The 18,263-nt window shown below is 39.3% G+C and overlaps 3 protein-coding genes across 4 annotated transcripts; 2 read left to right on the forward strand and 1 right to left on the reverse strand.

Moving 5' to 3' along the window:
• Positions 1-5,611: 5,611 nt before the first annotated feature.
• Positions 5,612-5,947, forward strand: LOC142345091 (uncharacterized). The gene has a single exon (XM_075397175.1). It carries the CDS (start codon positions 5,612-5,614, stop codon positions 5,945-5,947), a length of 336 nt encoding a protein of 111 aa, XP_075253290.1.
• An 830-nt stretch (positions 5,948-6,777) lies between these two features.
• Positions 6,778-10,391, forward strand: LOC142345092 (uncharacterized). The gene is made up of 3 exons (XM_075397177.1): positions 6,778-6,948; positions 7,059-7,731; positions 10,117-10,391. The coding sequence occupies exons 1-3, from the start codon at positions 6,778-6,780 to the stop codon at positions 10,389-10,391; spliced, it is 1,119 nt and encodes a 372-aa protein (XP_075253292.1).
• A 5,877-nt stretch (positions 10,392-16,268) lies between these two features.
• LOC142344167 (galactose-3-O-sulfotransferase 2-like) lies at positions 16,269-18,236 on the reverse strand. 2 transcript variants are annotated; one of them, XM_075395699.1, is made up of 2 exons: positions 18,131-18,236; positions 16,269-17,695 (listed from the first exon to the last, which is right to left on the reverse strand). In XM_075395699.1, the coding sequence occupies exon 2, from the start codon at positions 17,683-17,685 to the stop codon at positions 16,387-16,389; it is 1,299 nt and encodes a 432-aa protein (XP_075251814.1). In that variant the 5' UTR covers positions 17,686-17,695; positions 18,131-18,236; the 3' UTR covers positions 16,269-16,386. The 2 variants fall into 2 exon arrangements, with proteins under 2 accessions (XP_075251814.1, XP_075251813.1); XM_075395698.1 differs by having other exon boundaries at positions 16,269-17,701; positions 18,108-18,236.
• Between the last annotated feature and the right edge of the window lie 27 nt (positions 18,237-18,263).

Genomic DNA, 18,263 nt, shown 5'->3' on the forward strand with positions numbered 1-18,263 from the left:
GCTCCCACTAAGGGCAAGTCAAGAAACCTCAATGCAATGAAAATTTCGAAATGCTCCAATATCGAATAAAGGGTCAAAGCTCTTCATTCTCGTGGCCACGCAACGACGAGTTTCAATTGATATATGCCATCCGCTTTTGGCTTGCGATACTCTTGAAACACCGGCAAATAAAGAATCAATATGTAAGTGTCTGTCACTCAGAAGCATTGATTTTTGGGAAACTCTCGAGCATTTTAAAGCCGATCGGTCTCGGTGTGGAGTGAAACAGTGACCTACTCGAGAACTGAAATCACAATAAAATTGTGTTTTTGTTTCTTTCAAGACGATTCTGGGAAAACACGAATCAAACGAGCAATGATACACCAGTGCATTCTTAAAAATTATAATTGTCATTATTCTTTGTATTCGGTTTATTTTCACCGAAAGGAGAGCGTTTTATACTTAGTCCTTAAAAATCAATTCAAGATGAAATCTGAAGTATGCTTAATCAACGTTCCAAGTGAGCCTGATTGAAGTAAATTTATCTGATGTGTACTCTTACACTTTTAATCGCATTTTTTTCAGAAAGCACTATAATGCGACTTAAAACGAATAATTCACAATTTTGTATAAAGTATTACTGTGAGTAATGGACTTCAATGACCAATGAGAAATGGATACTCGGAGCTGCAAACTGCGTTTGGAACCTATATCGATATGTGCTCCTCGTTTGTTGTGATACACCAGCTCCATTAATATATTTGCAGATTAACAGAGTAACATTGATGGCACCGCTCAAAGATGCAAATTCTCGAGACAAGCGCCAAGAAGGCACTAGTTTATACTATTCAAGTGACTAAATAAATTGAGCTGTGAAATCAATCTCAATTGAAAATCTGTTTTTGCTTGTAAAGGAACCAAGTTCCTTGATATTTTATCTTCCCCCACACCCATATATTCCTCCCACAACATACACTTTCGTCCTCCAAAACCCTTTCATATCACGATTTCCATTCCCCCAACCTATTTTTCATTGAAGCTCTTTATATGTTGATTTTATTGAAGAAGTCAGAAGTGGTTGACGTTCACTTTCAATATTATTTATAGTAAGGGTTTTCCCGTTTTTAACCATAACTTGTGTGCCAATGGAGCGAATTATGATGTATTTATAGAGCTTGATTTGCTACCATGATTGCGACATTCAGAAATACAAATGAAACGTTGTCTTGGTATGCAAGACTTAGGCCGAAGAGCACAATCATTTCTGGCGTATCCTAGGGTCAAAAAAGGACCTTTGAAATTTGCTCGACTCAGACTGGAGAATTTTTGATTTTATAGGAGGGAACTTATACATTTGACACATAGCACATTTTATGCTCTGTTTTTGATAACTTCACATATTTTTAATCAAAAACATCACAATCACAAAAGATCCAACTGATTTTTAATCTGGCCTTAGAAGTGAAGACTAAGATGCGAGTTCTCCTAAGAAGGATGCTTGCTTGGGATGCCTAGTTACGACAGATGGGCTAGCCTTACTTGCAGATTTGAATGTGTCATTTCGAAGGCTGCATTTTAATAGGCGTTTAAGTATCGTTGGATCATTATAAAAGGTTTCAATTCCGCATTAGTTTTGGAAGGATTAAGTCCTCCTCTAGGTGAAAGTTACGGCACCACTATCACACACACCTTGGCTTAGGATTAGTTGCAAGGCCCGGTATTCCCTTGCTACCTTAAGGTTTGTAGGAAGGTGAAGTTACCCCCCCCCCCCAATAGTGTCAGTAAACACACACATTAGTCGGAAGTTAGCGACCACAAGTTAGGGTTCTTTCTATCGCGCTCGAAAAACAAATAGGCAACTGGTCAAAAATTACATTTGTCTACCTTTGTAAGAATTTCACTTTTTAGTGAAAGGTTTAACTCTATACAACTTCCTATTAACAAAGCATCATCAAACTTCACTGATTAGTGATAGCGACAAGCAAAAACATAGCAAATACACATTAAGCAAAAAACATTAGCTAAGCACAGTAAGCAACAGACTCATTTAATTAATAGGTTTAACATAAAAAATCTAGAATAGGGCTGTTAAAATGAAAAACAGTGCAGTAACAGTGCAATATAATTTTTGTAAATTAAGAAAAGTCTTCTAACACAATCAACATTCAAACAAGTCCAAAGCATCATCAACAGCAAAGAACAACCTCAAGCAAGAACTTCAGCTGAAAGTGATAAATTGGATCACAGTAGAAGACCTCTTCGAAGAAAAAAGCAATTGTAACGAAAGTCTAAGCATACTACGTGAAACTTTGGAACTCTTGAGGTCTCAGAAAGAGCACTTGGACGGAAGTTACAGTGAGCTCATGAAGCTACAGCTAACAAGTAAAGAGTTGAAAACACTTGCTTATGAATCTGCCGAACGAAACATGGCCATGCTGAAATGGAAACAGAGAGCAAAAGCACACAGAATGAATGCAAGTGACACTAAATCTGATACTAACACATCAGCAGTGCCTTTCCCTAATCTACTGAGAAAACAGTACCCTTAACGCAATAGAGCAATGAAGCATCAGTTTGCAAGCCGCAAGAATCAGAAAACAAACAACGCTGCCTCGTCCGACTCAGAAGACCCTGATAACTCTCAACCCGATTTGAACATTGAAGAAAAAGGAAGGAACTGGGAATTTCTCACAGGGGCATTGAGAACAGATGAGGGCTGGGAAAAATTCAAGTCAATCGAGAGAAAAGAACCATGCTCGAGGACAGAACCGACATGAGAGTGAGGATAGAGCAGGGCATTTACAACAACCAGTTTCTTTTCACAACAATAGCCAAGCTGTTCCAACCATGGGCCATAGGTACACACCACAAAACAATCAACCACCAATGAACAATTGTACCGGAACTGATGTACACTATAACAACGGCTATGAAAACAAACTATACAATGGCTTCCCGAGTTTCCCGATTTCTCCACCAGACTGGATGCAACACCAAGCACTGATGATACAGAACACAAAGATTTTGCCGAAGATATCAATTGAAAATTTCACATGTGGTCCTTTGAAATGGCACCAGTGGTTCAGTTTCTTCAAAGCAACCATCCACAACAACAGTGGCCTCTCAGATGCTCAAAAAATGACATACCTCCAAAACTCTGTAACACATAAAGCAAGAGATTCAATAAGCGGATACTAATACAATGGGGACTACTACAATGAAACCATCGCTGAACTGATCAGAAAATTTGGCAAACCACAGCATATTGTCGCTGCATACCGGGATCAATTAAAGAAGTGGCCGGAACCCAGATTAGATGAACCAAACTCTTTTGTGAATTTCTCAACTTTCGCCAGCTGTCTTGAGAATGGCCAGAGACAAACTGAACGCCACCATGATAATCAGATGGAATCAACACACAAGAAGCCAAGCCTTGCTGTAACTTAGCCTTACCAGCTTTGATGTTTGGGTTGACTCCTACGCAGAGGCGTACGAGGACATCTCCCCTCATTGGAACCAGAGAACCAGAGTGAATTTTTCCTCTAGAAGGGGGCCACCAGATGTACCATGTCAACTTTGCTCACAAAACCACAACCTTTGTCGGTGTTCCCAATACTTGGAAAAGTCAGTGTATGGCCAACAGAGTTGTGTGAGGAGGTTCAACTAAAACCACCAGAGTGGAAACCAGAACAAACGAGGTGGATCTAACAGCAGCAATTCACACAGGGGCAACTGGGACGAAAATGGTTATCACCCTCAGCCGATGAACGCGCAAAACAACAACAACAGACAGCAGAGTAACAATCATCGCACTGTAGCCCAACAGCAGGCAAATACTCCGCAACAAAACTACAATTGCAGTAACCAACAGGAAACTTTTGTGATCAGACCGCAGATACAGTTGCAGGCAATACCAGAAACATTTTTCAACAGAGATTTTTGCATTGAAACCTACGCACTGCTGAACAGTGGCAGTACAACACTCAAATAACACTGAACGTTGCCAATGCATTTTATGTTCAACAACCGAAAGACATAACCCTACCACTAGCTGGACTTCAAGGAGAACGCTCAGTTAAAACAGCAGATGAGATGATCGGGATAGGAACTTTGTACAGCAGTAGTCCTGTGATCAGAATCCCTATGCAACAACAATGGAGGAGTTTCGGATGCCAAGAGTTAAAATTGAAATTTTGATTGAGATCTGCAGAGACCATTCGCACCTCCAGAACATAAGATTTCCAACAATCAGGGACAACCGGATCAGAATACTGATTAGAGCAGATCCATTCACAGCAACGGTTCCCAGACAGTTCACAACGGGATCCACTGGCACCCCATATGGAGTCAACACTCTGCTTGGCTGGACATTGACAGGGCCCGTTCCTCAGAGGTACACACAGAAGAGGGTCGGACAACCAAACAGCACAAGCATAACACTTTTCAATCATATCAAGAGACGACAAGACAATCCAGATGAAGATCTTCTCCAGCTTTTCTGATTAATTGAAGGAGTGGACTTCAATCAGTGCTCTTCAAGGGGAAAGTTTTCAGATGACAAAGAAGCTGTGTCCATCCTCAAAGATTCCATTAAACACATTGGTGACAGATACCAGATTGGACTTCCATGGATGAAAGACATTTCACTCCCTAACAACTACTTCATGGCGAAAATTCAGTGGCACGCTCTGCAGCGGAGACTGGAGAGGGACTCAAACTTGAGAGACCGCTATGAGGAACCAATCAAAAAGAATTGGATAAAAACTACATCACAATTGCGGACCCCAGTTGCAGACACTCTGTCTGGTACCATCCCAATCAAGCAGCGATCAACAAACAGAAACCAGACAAAATCCGCAGAGTCACAAACGCTGCTTCCAAATATAAAGGAATCTCACTCAAGGATTCATTGCTGACAGGGCCGGATCTACTCTGCAACCTGCATGGCCTTCTTCTCCTCTTCGGACAGTACTCAGTGGCAATCACAGCTGACATCGAGGCAATCTTCATTCAGATTGGCATTTAATCACAAGACCAGGACTATCTCCGTTTTCTGGGGACAGATGGTGGCAATGAAAGGATCTTCAAATACAATCAACTCGTTTTTGGAGCCACATGCTCACCTTCTTGTGCGATCGTTGTTCTGCAGAAGTGTGCAAATGACCACAATCAAGAACATCCAGAGGCGCACACATCAATCACGCAGCAGTTCTTTATGGATTACTTCATGCAGACCTACCCTTCTGAAGAAGAGGCCCGCAGAAGCGCAGAGGAGATCAAAACTGTTTTACATATAGGAGGATTCAATCTGACGAAGTTCCTGAGCAACAAACCAGCCGCATTAAAAAACCTACTGGAAAATACAAAGCAGAAACGAAAGACCAAAAAATCCGGGTTCAGACGTGGGATCCAAGACTGGCAAGTTGATATTTGCAAAACCGAGGCTTCTCTTCACAGGACAACAGCTGACTCAAAGAAAGGTGCTTTCAATGGCAGCTTCTCTATTCGATCCCATGGGATGGATTTCATCCCTTGCCATCAAAATTAGGTGCAGTCTCCAAAAAATCATTAAAGAGTGAAAAACTGGCATCAACCGCTGTCAGAATGCTCTCAGCAGGAACTACAGGAGTAGATGGATGAGCTCGACAGCATGACTTCAATTCAAAGTCCTTTATGCGTGATTCCCAACAACAATGGGACCCATCAACTTCATACGTTCACTGATGCCTCAATGAGTGAAATTGCTGCCATAGTTTATGTGAGAACAACCAACGCCGATGGATTGTTCACATCACGATATGTGATCAGCAAAACTAAAGTGGCACCGATCAAGCAGCTGAGCATTCCAAAACTGGATTTGGAAAAAGCAACACTCGGAGCTGAGCTAGCTGGGTTCTGTGAGAGCGAGATTACAACAACAATAATTTCAAAACACTTTTGGACAGATAGCACCGCTACATTTGGATAGATCCAATCCAAGCAGCGACCCAAGATGTACATTACCAACAGATTGACCAAAATTTAGAAGAATTCCGACCTGGAAAATTGGAGACACATCCCTGGAAAGATGAATCACGCTGAACTCGGCACACGAGGCCTCACACCATCCGACATACCAAAGCTGACTTTCTGAGCACCTTCTGAACCACCAGATTTTATGAGTACACCTCAAGACTCCTGATATTTTGACGAGGACAGTGATCCCCTCATTTGCGCTACAAAAGCGACAAAACTTGAGACGCCGCTCAATGAGGTTGAAATATTTTCAACATGAAGTCAACTACTCAACTCTACTAGATGGTGTTCCAGGCAATAAGACGCTTCAAGGCAAAACTCCGAACTAGAAGACAAAACAAATCACTTGAGACCTCCAACACTGACAATTTTGCATCAGATGAGAACGGTGCAAGGAACTACCTCATTAAAATGTCCCCAAACAAGTTTTTACCACTGATATTTTCTTCACTGTTGAAGGGAAGCAATTTCGAGAAATGAGACAACCTGATGCCCTTCACTCGTTTTCTAGATGACAACCGGCTCTTAAGGGTAGGAGGAAGACTGAACAAGGCACCTGTAACCTACTGTGCAAAACATCTCCTCGTTCTCCATAGCAGGAGCAGAATTGCAGGACTGTTGATTGAAAAGACGCATCATGGCTGCGGCTATCGGCGCGTGGAACATGTGAGGTCTCACCTGCAACAGACTTTCCTGTTGATTGGATTGAGAAAAGTGCTGCGAAGTCTATGGAAGTACTGTTTCATTTGCAGACGATGGAGGGTAGACAATGTGTGACCAAAGATGGCCGGACTGCCTGAATTCAGATTTCCAGATGTAAACAAGCAGTACCCCTTCGTCAGCACAGGAATAGACTTGTTTGGACCATTCTACATTGAGGACAAGAGAGAGGGCACCCAGATGCACTACGTCTGCTTGTTCACATGCCTGGTCTCCAGAACTGTCCACCTAGAAGTATGCCAAGACCTCTCAACCGATTTTTTTCACATAACCATCCGCAGATTTGTATGACGACGTGGATAAACTGACCTCAATGTGAGTGACAATGGCAAAAACTTCATTAGAGCCAATCAAGCAATGAAGTTAAAGTTTCAGAGAAACTACAAGCCCGACAACGAGTACATCAGTCTGCAATTGAGTCAACAGAAGATCCAATGGACTTTCAACCCACCATTGGCATCGCATTTTGGAGGAGTATGGGAGAGGCTGATACAGACCGCAAAGAGGAGTCTACTAATAGTGCTGGGCAGTCGGAAGTTTTTCAGACAGTTGTGGCAGAGGCTGAGGCAATTTTGAACTCCAGGCCATTAACTCATGTGGGCTGCAGAATCTCAAATGAGGGACCACTTACTCCGATCCACTTCCTCCTTCGCAGACTTCACATGTGTTTGAAACCTCTTGTGGACAGCAACCAGCGGTTCTCCACTAAGGACTTCAAGTTGACGCAGGCACTACTTCATCACTACTGGAGCAGGTTGCTGAAAGAATATTTTCCCGAGCTCAACAAGAGAACGAAATGGCAAAAATCAAATGAGGAGCTGGATGAAGCTGACATTGTGTGGGTGCTCAAGGACTTCACACCCAAAGATATTTGGCCTCTCGGGAAGATTGTGAGAGCACACAGAGGTTCAGACGGAATAGCTAGGAGCTTCGACATCCAGACGGCTTCAGGAATGATAGAGAGACCTGCAGTAACCCTAAGCCGTGTATTCCCACAATTGTCAAGTGCGCCGGAGGGTCACTGAGGTGTTCATTGAAACATACAAATACACACACACAAAAAACTCAATATCAGGAGAACAATTTTTGTGCTTTATTTTATCGTGTTTAAATTTTAATTCCAAATGTGGCCTTTTGTTGCCGGGAGTGTAAAGGAACCAAGCGCCTTTGTTTAATCGTCCCCCACAGCCACATTTTCCTCCCCCAACATACACTTTCATCCTCCAAAAACCCTTTCATTTCATGATTTCCATTCCCCCAACCTATTTTTCATTGAAGCTCTTTATATGCTGATTTAATTGAAGAAGTCAGATGTGGTTGACGTTCAATTTCAATAATATTTATAGTAAGGATTCCCCGTTTTTAACCATAAACAATGGCGCGAATTATGATGTATTTATAGAGCTGGATTTGCTACCATGGTTGCTACTTTCAGAATTACAAATACTAATGAAAAGTTGTCTTTGTATGCAAGACTTAGGCCGAAGAGCACAAACATTGCTTTCTGACAACAGAAAAATCCTCTCAAAAGCACAAAAATTCAAAGTAATTTTGAGTCACTAACAAGTTTGAGTTAAAGAACTTAAATACTTTTTTTTCAGAATTGATTGTGAATTCCTGTCATAAACTTAATTTTTTTCCAAAATCAATTACGTGATGATTTTTCGGCGCTTTTAAAGTTTTATTAAACTTTTTTATTTGTTGAATTAATTCAAAATGGAAAAGTGTTTCAACTAGATGACGCCACTCAAAATCGAAAAATTATTAAAATTTTTACATTTTGTTTTTATTTTGTGTCTTGCTCTGAAAAACAAAGTTCTATTTATGTTTTATTTGATTTTGATCTCAATTATTTAGTTGCGCTCGCTTTATTGAAAACCAAAAAACATTCCAGGTAGTCAGGCAAATTAGTTTGCCAGTTCTCCAATATTCACATAGAGACTTGATGCTCTGTGTCATTTTGCCGAAAATAGTGAATACAATTTGGTTTTAATAGTTATTACTTCTAAATGCTAGTTACATTCTTTCGTTTCATTTAAAAGGACGTTCGTTGCTAGGCAAACAATAGGCCAAATTTTAACTATTTCATACGTCTGGAGGTTAATTTTAGCCTCAATCGTAACTAACAGGACAAACAGTACGAGGTGAATTTGCTTTGGTATCATTTACCGAAACAAAAATCCTGGCTCTAAATAGGCCGTTCTGAGAAGACGTTAATTAATACCAGGCACAAGCATAAATTTGTTTCTACAGTTTCTCTCTGATGTTTCTTGGGTACTGTAGAATTTGGTAAATCCTACTTTTCTCGAAAAAGTGTCGCAATTGAAAGAGATAGAACTCGAATTTCGAAAATCGGTTGCCTACAAATTGTTAGTAAGACTGTTGGCTTGCAATTCAAGGTCATTTGACAAATCAGACATTTATGGAACAAAAATGGGTGGACGTTGAAGTTGAGTGTTCGCAATATTGATTTTCTGGGGGGACCGATTTTACATACGATTACTTATCGTCAGGTATTTGTCTTAGCCTGATGAAACTTGGTAGCGAGTCAGTGCATACCTTGGGGCAAGTTCCATTGTTGTCACTTTGGGAATTTGTTCTATAGATACCATGGGAAAGACTTTAAACGTCCGAATAAGGCTTGAATTCTTGAGTTCATAGTTTGACCGATTGAATAATTGGTAGCGTCATAAGTCTGAAACTGCTTTTGTTATAGTTTGAATAGCTTAAGTAGAAGTCATTAATGTATAAAGAAGGCTTTCAGGTCATTTAGTAGTTCTATTGAAGTCATAACAAACCTTACGTAAGAAAGGCATAACTAATGAAGTCCATAATGCGATGTGAACAAGTTCTTTTCTTTTGATCATTCTTGTACATTATTGCAATTATAAGTTACTAAGGAGTAGAACCACATCCCCAAAACAGTACCATAACACAACTCTAGCTTAGGAGATGACCTGTAGAGAAGTTGTGATAACAAAAACATTGTTGAGAGAGTTGAAATGACTGATAAAATCAGAACACCGGTTTGTGCGATTGGAAATCAGACCACGTGCGAACACCGTTGAGAGCTTGTAGAATTGATAGAATAGTAGCTCTAGTGGAGAATTTGGTTACAGACTTGAAGTTGTAACCATCTTTTAAAAATAAAACTATGGTTGAATTTTGATGTGGTTTTGTGATCTTTTACATTTTTCTTTTTTCATTTGATGTTATTTGATTACTCGAATCGATTCATTATTCCAACTAGAGTTTCCTACAGCCGACAATAGCAGCGTTGAGACAAATTAACCCTTCAATAGAAGTCCGAGAGCCATCAAAACATCCCTTTCCATTTGTTAGAGTTTTGGGCGGTAGTCATTCCCCAGTTAGTCGGCCTAAGCAAAGTACAAATTTTTACAGTGGCGCTCCCGGTTGGGCTCTTTCGAGATTTCCTGATAGATGGAGGGGCTGGAAGGCTGTGGTGGGTGCAGTTGAACAAAAGGGGATTTGCAAGTGCGAACAACAGGAGAGTGAAGCAAAATCGACTTGTGCAACGAGTGAAGAAGAAACAGAAACCCGTGGACAGGGTTAAGTTGGAATTGACGGAGAGGGAGGGAGAGAGAGAGAGAGAGAGACAGTGCAAGTGTGCGGAGCAGTTTTCAGTTGAGTTGGAGTTCGGCTGTGGGTACTGTTAACATTTAGCTTTTCTTGATGTTAGAGGAGAGTGAGTTTTGAATTAGTTAAGAGCGTAAGTTGCGTGAGGTTGAGCTTGTGTAGAGTATCGGCCTTCTTAGCGAAGGTTGTTACAGGACCTTGGCCGAGATCAAAAGATTTGTGAGGCAAGGTACAAGGTGAGGAGAGAGTTGCGAGTACAGAGTTAGAGGTTGTCTAAAGAGGAACAGTAATTACCAATAATAGAGGAGGAACTGGGCTTAGCAGAAGAGAGAGGTTAAGGGATCTTCTTGGAGCGAGAGGATTGTTAGAAAGAGTAGAAGTAGTTAAAGTTGAATGACATCAAAAATAGGAAAAGAAAAAAAGATACAAAAACATTTAGTAAACATGGATTGGAGTGCATTCCTGATTGGAGGGTATTTTCCGTCGGAAAGGTTTCCGAGTTGGAAGGACTGAAAAACGTACTAACCTGACGTTGTAGACGTGTTACAAATGAACGAGGATCAACCTATGTCATCAACAATTTGTCAACTGACAGGATGGGCGCTGAAAGTTGTTTCTGAAATAAATTTCACATTCTGGTTGTCAGAAAGTGGTGAAGTGTTAATGTTGTTAGAACTATACTTTGACATCATTGTGAATAGGATATCTTTAAGTAGGGAAGAAAACTGTTACCACACGGACAGTATTAGAAGTAGGGGAAGAAGTGTAATTGATAAGAAAACGGAAAGTGAGAGTGGTAAAGCAGAAGGCAGGATATAAAACTCCATAAGCGAGAACTAGGAGGAAAATTTTGAGCTCAGTGAAGAAGGTTCGAAAATGGTGAGTAGCCAAGATGAAACAATGAGGAGCCTCCAGAACGTGTTATATTTGCTATAATTGAGTGAGGAGCAAGCAGAACAGTTAGGTCTGAGTTTGTTGGGAGAAGTAAACAGGGAAGAACGAGTAGGTATTAAGTATCGGTACGATCAAAGAACCAGACAGGAAATAATTGTGATCCCTAGTGAATGGCTCGAGACAAATATTACCTCTGCAGAGTATGAAAAAGAACCATTTTAAAGTTTTGATGAAGACGCGTGTCGAGGAGAAGAAACTGTTTATAATAGAGTTGAACAATGCAAAAAGTTTGATGAAAAAAAAAGTTTTGAGGAAAGGAGAGTTACAGTCACGCACGAGTTGAAAAAGAAGAGGAGGAAAGGCAGCGCCGTGAGAAGCTGACTCAGGTTGATTTAGAGAGCAAGGAACAGAGAATAGTACAAGAGGAGAGTAGGGAAAAGTTCTTGTAAGAGTTAGAGAAAATAGTTACGCCTGAAGGTTTGGTCTGTTACGTTGATAACTCATCAAAAAACGATAATGAAGACGATTATCTTTTCATGAGTGATTTGGACAATAAAAGTACTGAGGCTGAGGAAAATGAGCTTCCTACTGAGTTCTTTGGATAAACTCAAGAGACAAGCCATAAGCATGTACCTGAATTTTCATCCCTAGTAGGAGTTGGTGAGATCGATATGAGAGAGATAGAGTCTATTCATCGAATTTTTGCGAAATGTCTAGCTGATGACAATCTTAGAGCTAATTTGAAACGAGATTGACAACGTAATTGAAGAAGTCCCATGCATAGTTGTGACAAGGGGTTGTATATCTAGTAGAGATGAAGAGGAGTCTTTCGAAACGTGAATGAAGTGAAAACGAAAGGCAATGGATCCATTTCTCCTGCAAGCGTTAATTGTGGACCCTGGCAAAGTACAGACACACAAACAAATAGTATAGGAGAAATTTTCAGACAGGTTGAGGTGAGCGGCAACTGGGTGACCGAAGCAGGGAGAAGACAAATCTGTGTGCAGTTAAAAAAACCACAAGGGGTTAAAGCGGTTCAGGAGTTTGAGCTAGAGTTAAAAACTAGTACACGGGCAATTGTGAACTTTCAAAAAGTCAGGAGCGTAGTCCAGAGTCCTAAAAGTTTGAGGAGACGGGATAGGATTCAAGTTCTTCGAGGGGTTGTGAAATAGACTTCTGCTAGAAAGTAACAGGGATTCTTGAAATTAGTGAATCAAGCACGTCTAATGCTGACTGTGTTCAAGTCCCGGAAAACTACACTTGAGTGGTTTCAGTGGTACATCCAGGGAACAGTTCAGGTGAATGCAGATTACAAGTGCTGTGCTGCCTTTGGCTGGGGTCGCTGAGTTTGAATAGGAAAACTCATCAGAGATTCCCATCGTGGGTTTATGTGTAGCAATTTCCAACAGTTTCACTGAAATATTGGAAGGATTTGAGTTTTCTTCAGTTAATGACACGATGAAAACGAGTGTTCACAATCAAGGAGTGATAGCGGCCTGCAGGCCTGATTCGGAGGAATGTCAAGAATTTTAGAGGAGCTACGACTGTACTTTGGGTCTTGAGACCCAATCATGCTTAGGTAGGTCCGAGTTTCAGGCCAGACCGGAAAAGAATTTGTCTAGAGTTGAACACCCGTGGCCAGAAGATGAAGATAGAGGGGAGATTGTCCCGGTGCGGTAGAGTGATACTGAGCGCAGATCGGAGTGTCATAAATTGCTATTACAAAAGGAGAACAGCTTAAGTGTCTTTGGATGAGACAATTTTTAGAAGTTTGGAGCAGATCTTCATGAAAAGCTAAGTAGCGTTAAGAGAAAAATTTTCTTTTCAATGGTCAAATCAAGAACAAATTGAAGGATATCGGAGAACGGCTATGCGGAAGAGGGTTGGTTTTGGAAGTCAGTACACAAAATGCTATTTGAAGCGGCACGGAAATCTTGAAAGTGGTGCCGGAAGGCCACATCTGGCAGGAAGGAAAGGCAGAATGGAGGCCGACTCAAGTCGCAGTGATCAATCAGAGGAATCACGCGGCTCATGTAGTGAGGGTCTGGGATCCAGGAGTTGTGGTCAGTCATTACCCGAAGCGAGTGGGTCTTCCAGTTCACTAGAGGACTTAGCAACTGATGAGCGAACTACCTGGCAAGCGAGTCAAATTAGAACTTCGAGCCATCAGCTGATTCACAGTACTAATTTGATCAAGCCGAGAGTTACATACGGAATTCTAAATAGCGCTAAGAGTTCGGAGCACGACTTCATCTTATTGTCTAGGGATGACGATCAGATGGCTTTATACAAGTCAGAAGGAGAGGCGGAGCAGGCTGAAGTTGATGAGGAGATGGTGTTGGAGGAGGAGACCTCCAGATTTGAGGTTGCAGTCCAGTGAGGAGGTGGGAGGACATCCCTTCAAACATGGAAGGAAGAAATATTTTGGACAAGTTCAGTCGGCTTCATAACCTTATTTAGTTTGTTCTCTATTTCAGTACATAATCTTTTTTTCAAATTTAATTCTGTGTCTAATCATTGGTCGGTAGAGTGCTAAAGTTAGTCCCAAATATTGGTTAATGGTGTAAAGTTTGTTGATGTGGCGAAGTAATTGCTTGATATTATTATCCAAGTTGTAACTGGTAGAGGGTGCATGGGGTATCAGTGGTTAAACACAGAAACTTGGTTTGTTAATATTGGGTATAGCAAGCTAGTTGCATATAACTAATCTTGAAATAGTATTTGATAGGTGAGTTGAAACATGGGTAATTTAATTTGGAGTCTCCAGAATTGTTTGAAGTAGAATTTTTGGTGAGATGGCCAGGGTAAATGATGCAAAGATTCGTTGGTTCAACTAACCAGTTATTGCATAGATAAGAAGTTACAGAAAGTGGCATTGAGTTGCCTCTTTGTTAATTGCTATATGTGTTGTATTTTTGAAAAGAGACAAGTTTTGAATTTGCGTGATCCTTTGAATAGTTTGAGCCATATTTGTTGATTCGAATTCATATGCTTTAAGTTTGGTAAATGTTCCGGAGTAATCCGTTGATGTACTAATAATGCTCATTTGTAAATGAAATTGGTTCACAATTTGGTCTACTAGACCTTGTGTTTGTTAATAAGTCTGTTGTGATGTGTTGCGTAACTAATAAAGAAAAAGTAAGGTATGCTTGACGCAAAACCTAGTGATAATGGAGACTAGTTTTATCAAAAAAACAAGCAGAACATTTTCTATTTTAAGAATGGGTAAGATTTAGGTCACTTGCCAGGTTTGGCAATTATTCGGGAGAATAATAGTCTAGAAGGGAGGAGTGTAGAATTTGATAAATCCTACTTTTCTCACAAAAGTGTCGCAATTGAAAAAGATAGAACTCGAATTTCGAAAATATGTTGCCTACAAATTATTAGTGAGACTTTTGGCTTGCAATTCAAGGTGAATCAACAAACCAGACATTTATGAAAAAAAACGGGTGGACGTAGAAGTTGAGTGGTTGCAATATTGATTTTCTGGGAGGACCGGTTTTACATACAAATAGTTGTCGTCAAGTGTTTGTCTTAGCCTGATGAAACTTGGTAGGGAATCAGTGCAAACCTTGCGGCAAATTCCATTAATGTCACTTTTGAAAATTTGTTCTATAGATACTATGGGAGAGACTTTAAACTTCCGAATAAGTCTTGAATACTTGAGTTCATAGTTTGACCAATTGAGATATTTGTAGCGTCATAAGTCTGAAACTTCTTTTGTTTTAGTTTGAATAGCTTAAGTAAAAGTCATTAATGTATAAAGAACGCGTTCAGGTCATTCAATATTTCTTTCGAAGTCATAAACTTTACGTAAGAAAGGCATAACTAATGAGGTCCATAATGCGATGTGAACAAGTTCTTTTGTTTTGATCGTTCTTGTACGTTGTTGCAATGACAAGTTACGAAGGAGTAGAACCACAATATCACCAGAACAGTACCATAACACAACTGTAGCTTAGGAGTTGACCTGTAGAGAAGTTGTGATAACAAAAACATTGTTGAGAGAGTTGAATCGACTTGATAAAATCAGAACACCGGTTTGTGCGACTGGAAATCAGACCACGTGCAAACACCGTTGAGAGCTTGTAGAATTGATAGAATAGTAGCTCTAGTGGAGAATTTGGTTAGAGGCTTGAAGTTGTAACCATCTTTTAAAATAAAACTAGGGTTGAATTTTGATGGGGTTTTGTGATCTTTTACATTTTTGTTTTTTCCTTTGATGTTATTTTATTACTCGAATTACTCGAATTAGTCAATTCATTATTCCAACTAGAGTTTGCTACAGCCGACAAGAGCAGCGTGGGGACAAATTGTCCTTCCAATAGAAGTCCGAGAGCCATCAAAACATCCCGTTCAATTTGTTAGAGTTTTGGGCGTAGTCAGTCCCCAGGTAGTCAGCCTAAGCAAAGTACAAAATTCTACAGGTATGGATATCCATTGTCGACATAACATGAAAATCTTAAAGTTCTATTGAATATTTTCGAATTTTTTTTTACCACATTAGCTATTATTCCTGACCACAATCATTTTCTTTGAAGAGCACAGTACCAAATCCACGTGACTATAAATTTGGTGTCAATTAAAATGACACTAGAGTTAAATTTCTTGCATATACTGTTAAAAGTTTTAAGTAAGACCGGTTGAACTGATGCAGGCAGGAAAAGAACTTTTGATGACACACAAGTTTGGACCTAACTCGTCTATGTTGGTATTATGGCAACATCCTTTTAGGGCACAAATAAAAAAAATACTTCTTAATGGCAGGTTTATCAGAATTTTTTTCACTCAAAGGGTTTTCTTTTTCCCACCTTTTTTCAACTTCAGTTAGAAAACAGTTGCCTTTCTCACAGAATCTTGCTGAAAATACAATTTATTGCTAAAGCAAATGTTTCTGCCATATAATTTAAGAAATCGTGATATGATGCGTCGTATTTTTTCGAATGCAAATGTCTGAACAAAACATTCAGTGCCACTCACAGAAACTTGAGGGCCTTCTTGCTTCAATTTTCTGTTATTAAGTTTTCAAATCCCAATCAATGATATGATTTATTGAACTCTATAAAACATAATGTAAATTGAGGCATGTTTAATAAATATAATTGAAATACAACAAAAATTCAAATTTCATCCACAAATGGTTACAATCAACAGTTTAGCTCAGATAAGTCAATAAATTGTTTAAAAGTTTAGACCCCGTCTTCGTCTCATCCAAGGAAATGGTCCACCGAAAAGCTCTGGCAGTCCTTTCTTTTGTAGTCTACTATTTAGGAAACTATCCGCAGTTTTTGGCTGGCTTTTGCCATATCTAGCCATCTGTAATTTAGGCACGTAATTAATTGTTTTCAAAGCTGATATCGTACAAAATTTTTCGTCTATTGTGAAGTTTTCTCTCCAGTAATTTTTGTTCTGATCAATAATCAAAACTCTTTCTTTGTTTTCCACGTTTTGTCTGTTTGCGTTTAGCAAATGGTTACAAAATTGGCCCACTTTATCAGCAATTTCTCTATACGAGGCTATTTTTTCCTGAAAATTGTTTATTTTTCCAATCTTTCGCCAAAAAGTTTTGTTAAAAGTGTCAAATAATTTGTAGTCTAACGAAGCCCAAGATCTGTAGATTTCTTCCCGTCTTTTTTCAGTTTCTTCATCGATGTAGTAAACTGATCTTCTCTTTTCATTTTTAAAAGTACTCAAAACGTCTTTCAAATTCCAGCAAAAATGCTCCTTCAACAAGACCAAACTTTCGTTCATATAATCTGTAATCAGCATCAAATCAAACTCATTTTCTAATTTTTTCACAAATAAATTTTCCATTCGATCTTTTTCTTCTAATTTTTCCGTGTCATTGTACCCGAAGTTGTAGGCTTGAACGTTTTTTGTGGCGCTGTACATATAATTGTAGTATTTTTCAGGATTTTCAAGAAATTGATCAAACTGACTTTTTTCCCTATCAAAACCTTGGTCAGACATAGAATTTACATATCTAACAATAACATCAACCTGGAAAAATACGAAATATGATTTGAATTGTTTATAAGGTGATCGCAATATTGAAATCCGTTTGTATCCCGTTTCCATAATTTTGTCCCAAATTTCTCTCTGGTACATTGTATGTAATACCAACACGTCGAATTTTCGGTTCGGTTTCCGTGAGGGTGATAAATTTTTGGGAGGGTCCGGCCAGTCAATTTTCCAGGCACTGTTATTTGGCAAAGCAATTTCCAAGTTATGATCGTCAGCCACTCGCAAAAACATTGTAGTTAATGTCATAGTTCCGCATTTGTGGTTCTTGACAAACCCAAACGATGTGACGGGTTTGCAAATGTTGGGAGTTTTTTGGCTAGACAAATTCGGGTCTTCTACGGTCTCGAGTTCTCGAATTTCATACTGCAAATTTATAGTCAAAATCCCAAAAAATAAAATTGAGGTAAATATTGAAGCACTAAAATAAGTAACTATTCGATGCCGAAATATCCTCATTGCTTTCCTACTTTTACTTAAAAACATTTTTGTGTATTTTGTGATGTTTTACTCGAGTACTTCTAATATTTATTCAATTAAGTTGTTATTGAGGTTTCATAACAGCTAAGTTTATGGAAAAAACTGGCAAAGGAGCAAAATAAAGCACTAAATAAAAATAACAACAGAACTGCTCTGTTTTGTGTTTTTCTTTAATTAAGCTTAAGCTTTCGTAATCTATCAAAAGCGCATATAAGCTTTGCACATGTTTTCAAATCGGCGCTGAATTTGTACGCAATTTACTGTTGTGTAGTTCTTTGTTTATCTGATGAAAATGAGCGTTTCAGCATTACTTATTTTTACAAAATAGTCCGCCGCATACTTTTGTTAAACCAGCTTAATCGACTTGTAAAATTAAAACTTAAAGCAAAAGTTTTTAAAACAAATTTAAGTTCTGCTTTTTCACGTGTTGTTCGTCTTTAAAACGTGAAACTCTAGTTATAAGAACATAAGATTAAATAAAATTCGCACTTAAAAAGTTTTCAAATGATTACAACTGATTGTTTTTCACATAGAAGTGAAATTTTGCTGAACAACTG

The sequence above is a fragment of the Convolutriloba macropyga genome, chromosome 8, assembly GCF_964194025.1.
Source record: "Convolutriloba macropyga chromosome 8, txConMacr16.3, whole genome shotgun sequence".
Taxonomy (NCBI): Eukaryota; Metazoa; Xenacoelomorpha; order Acoela; family Convolutidae; genus Convolutriloba; species Convolutriloba macropyga.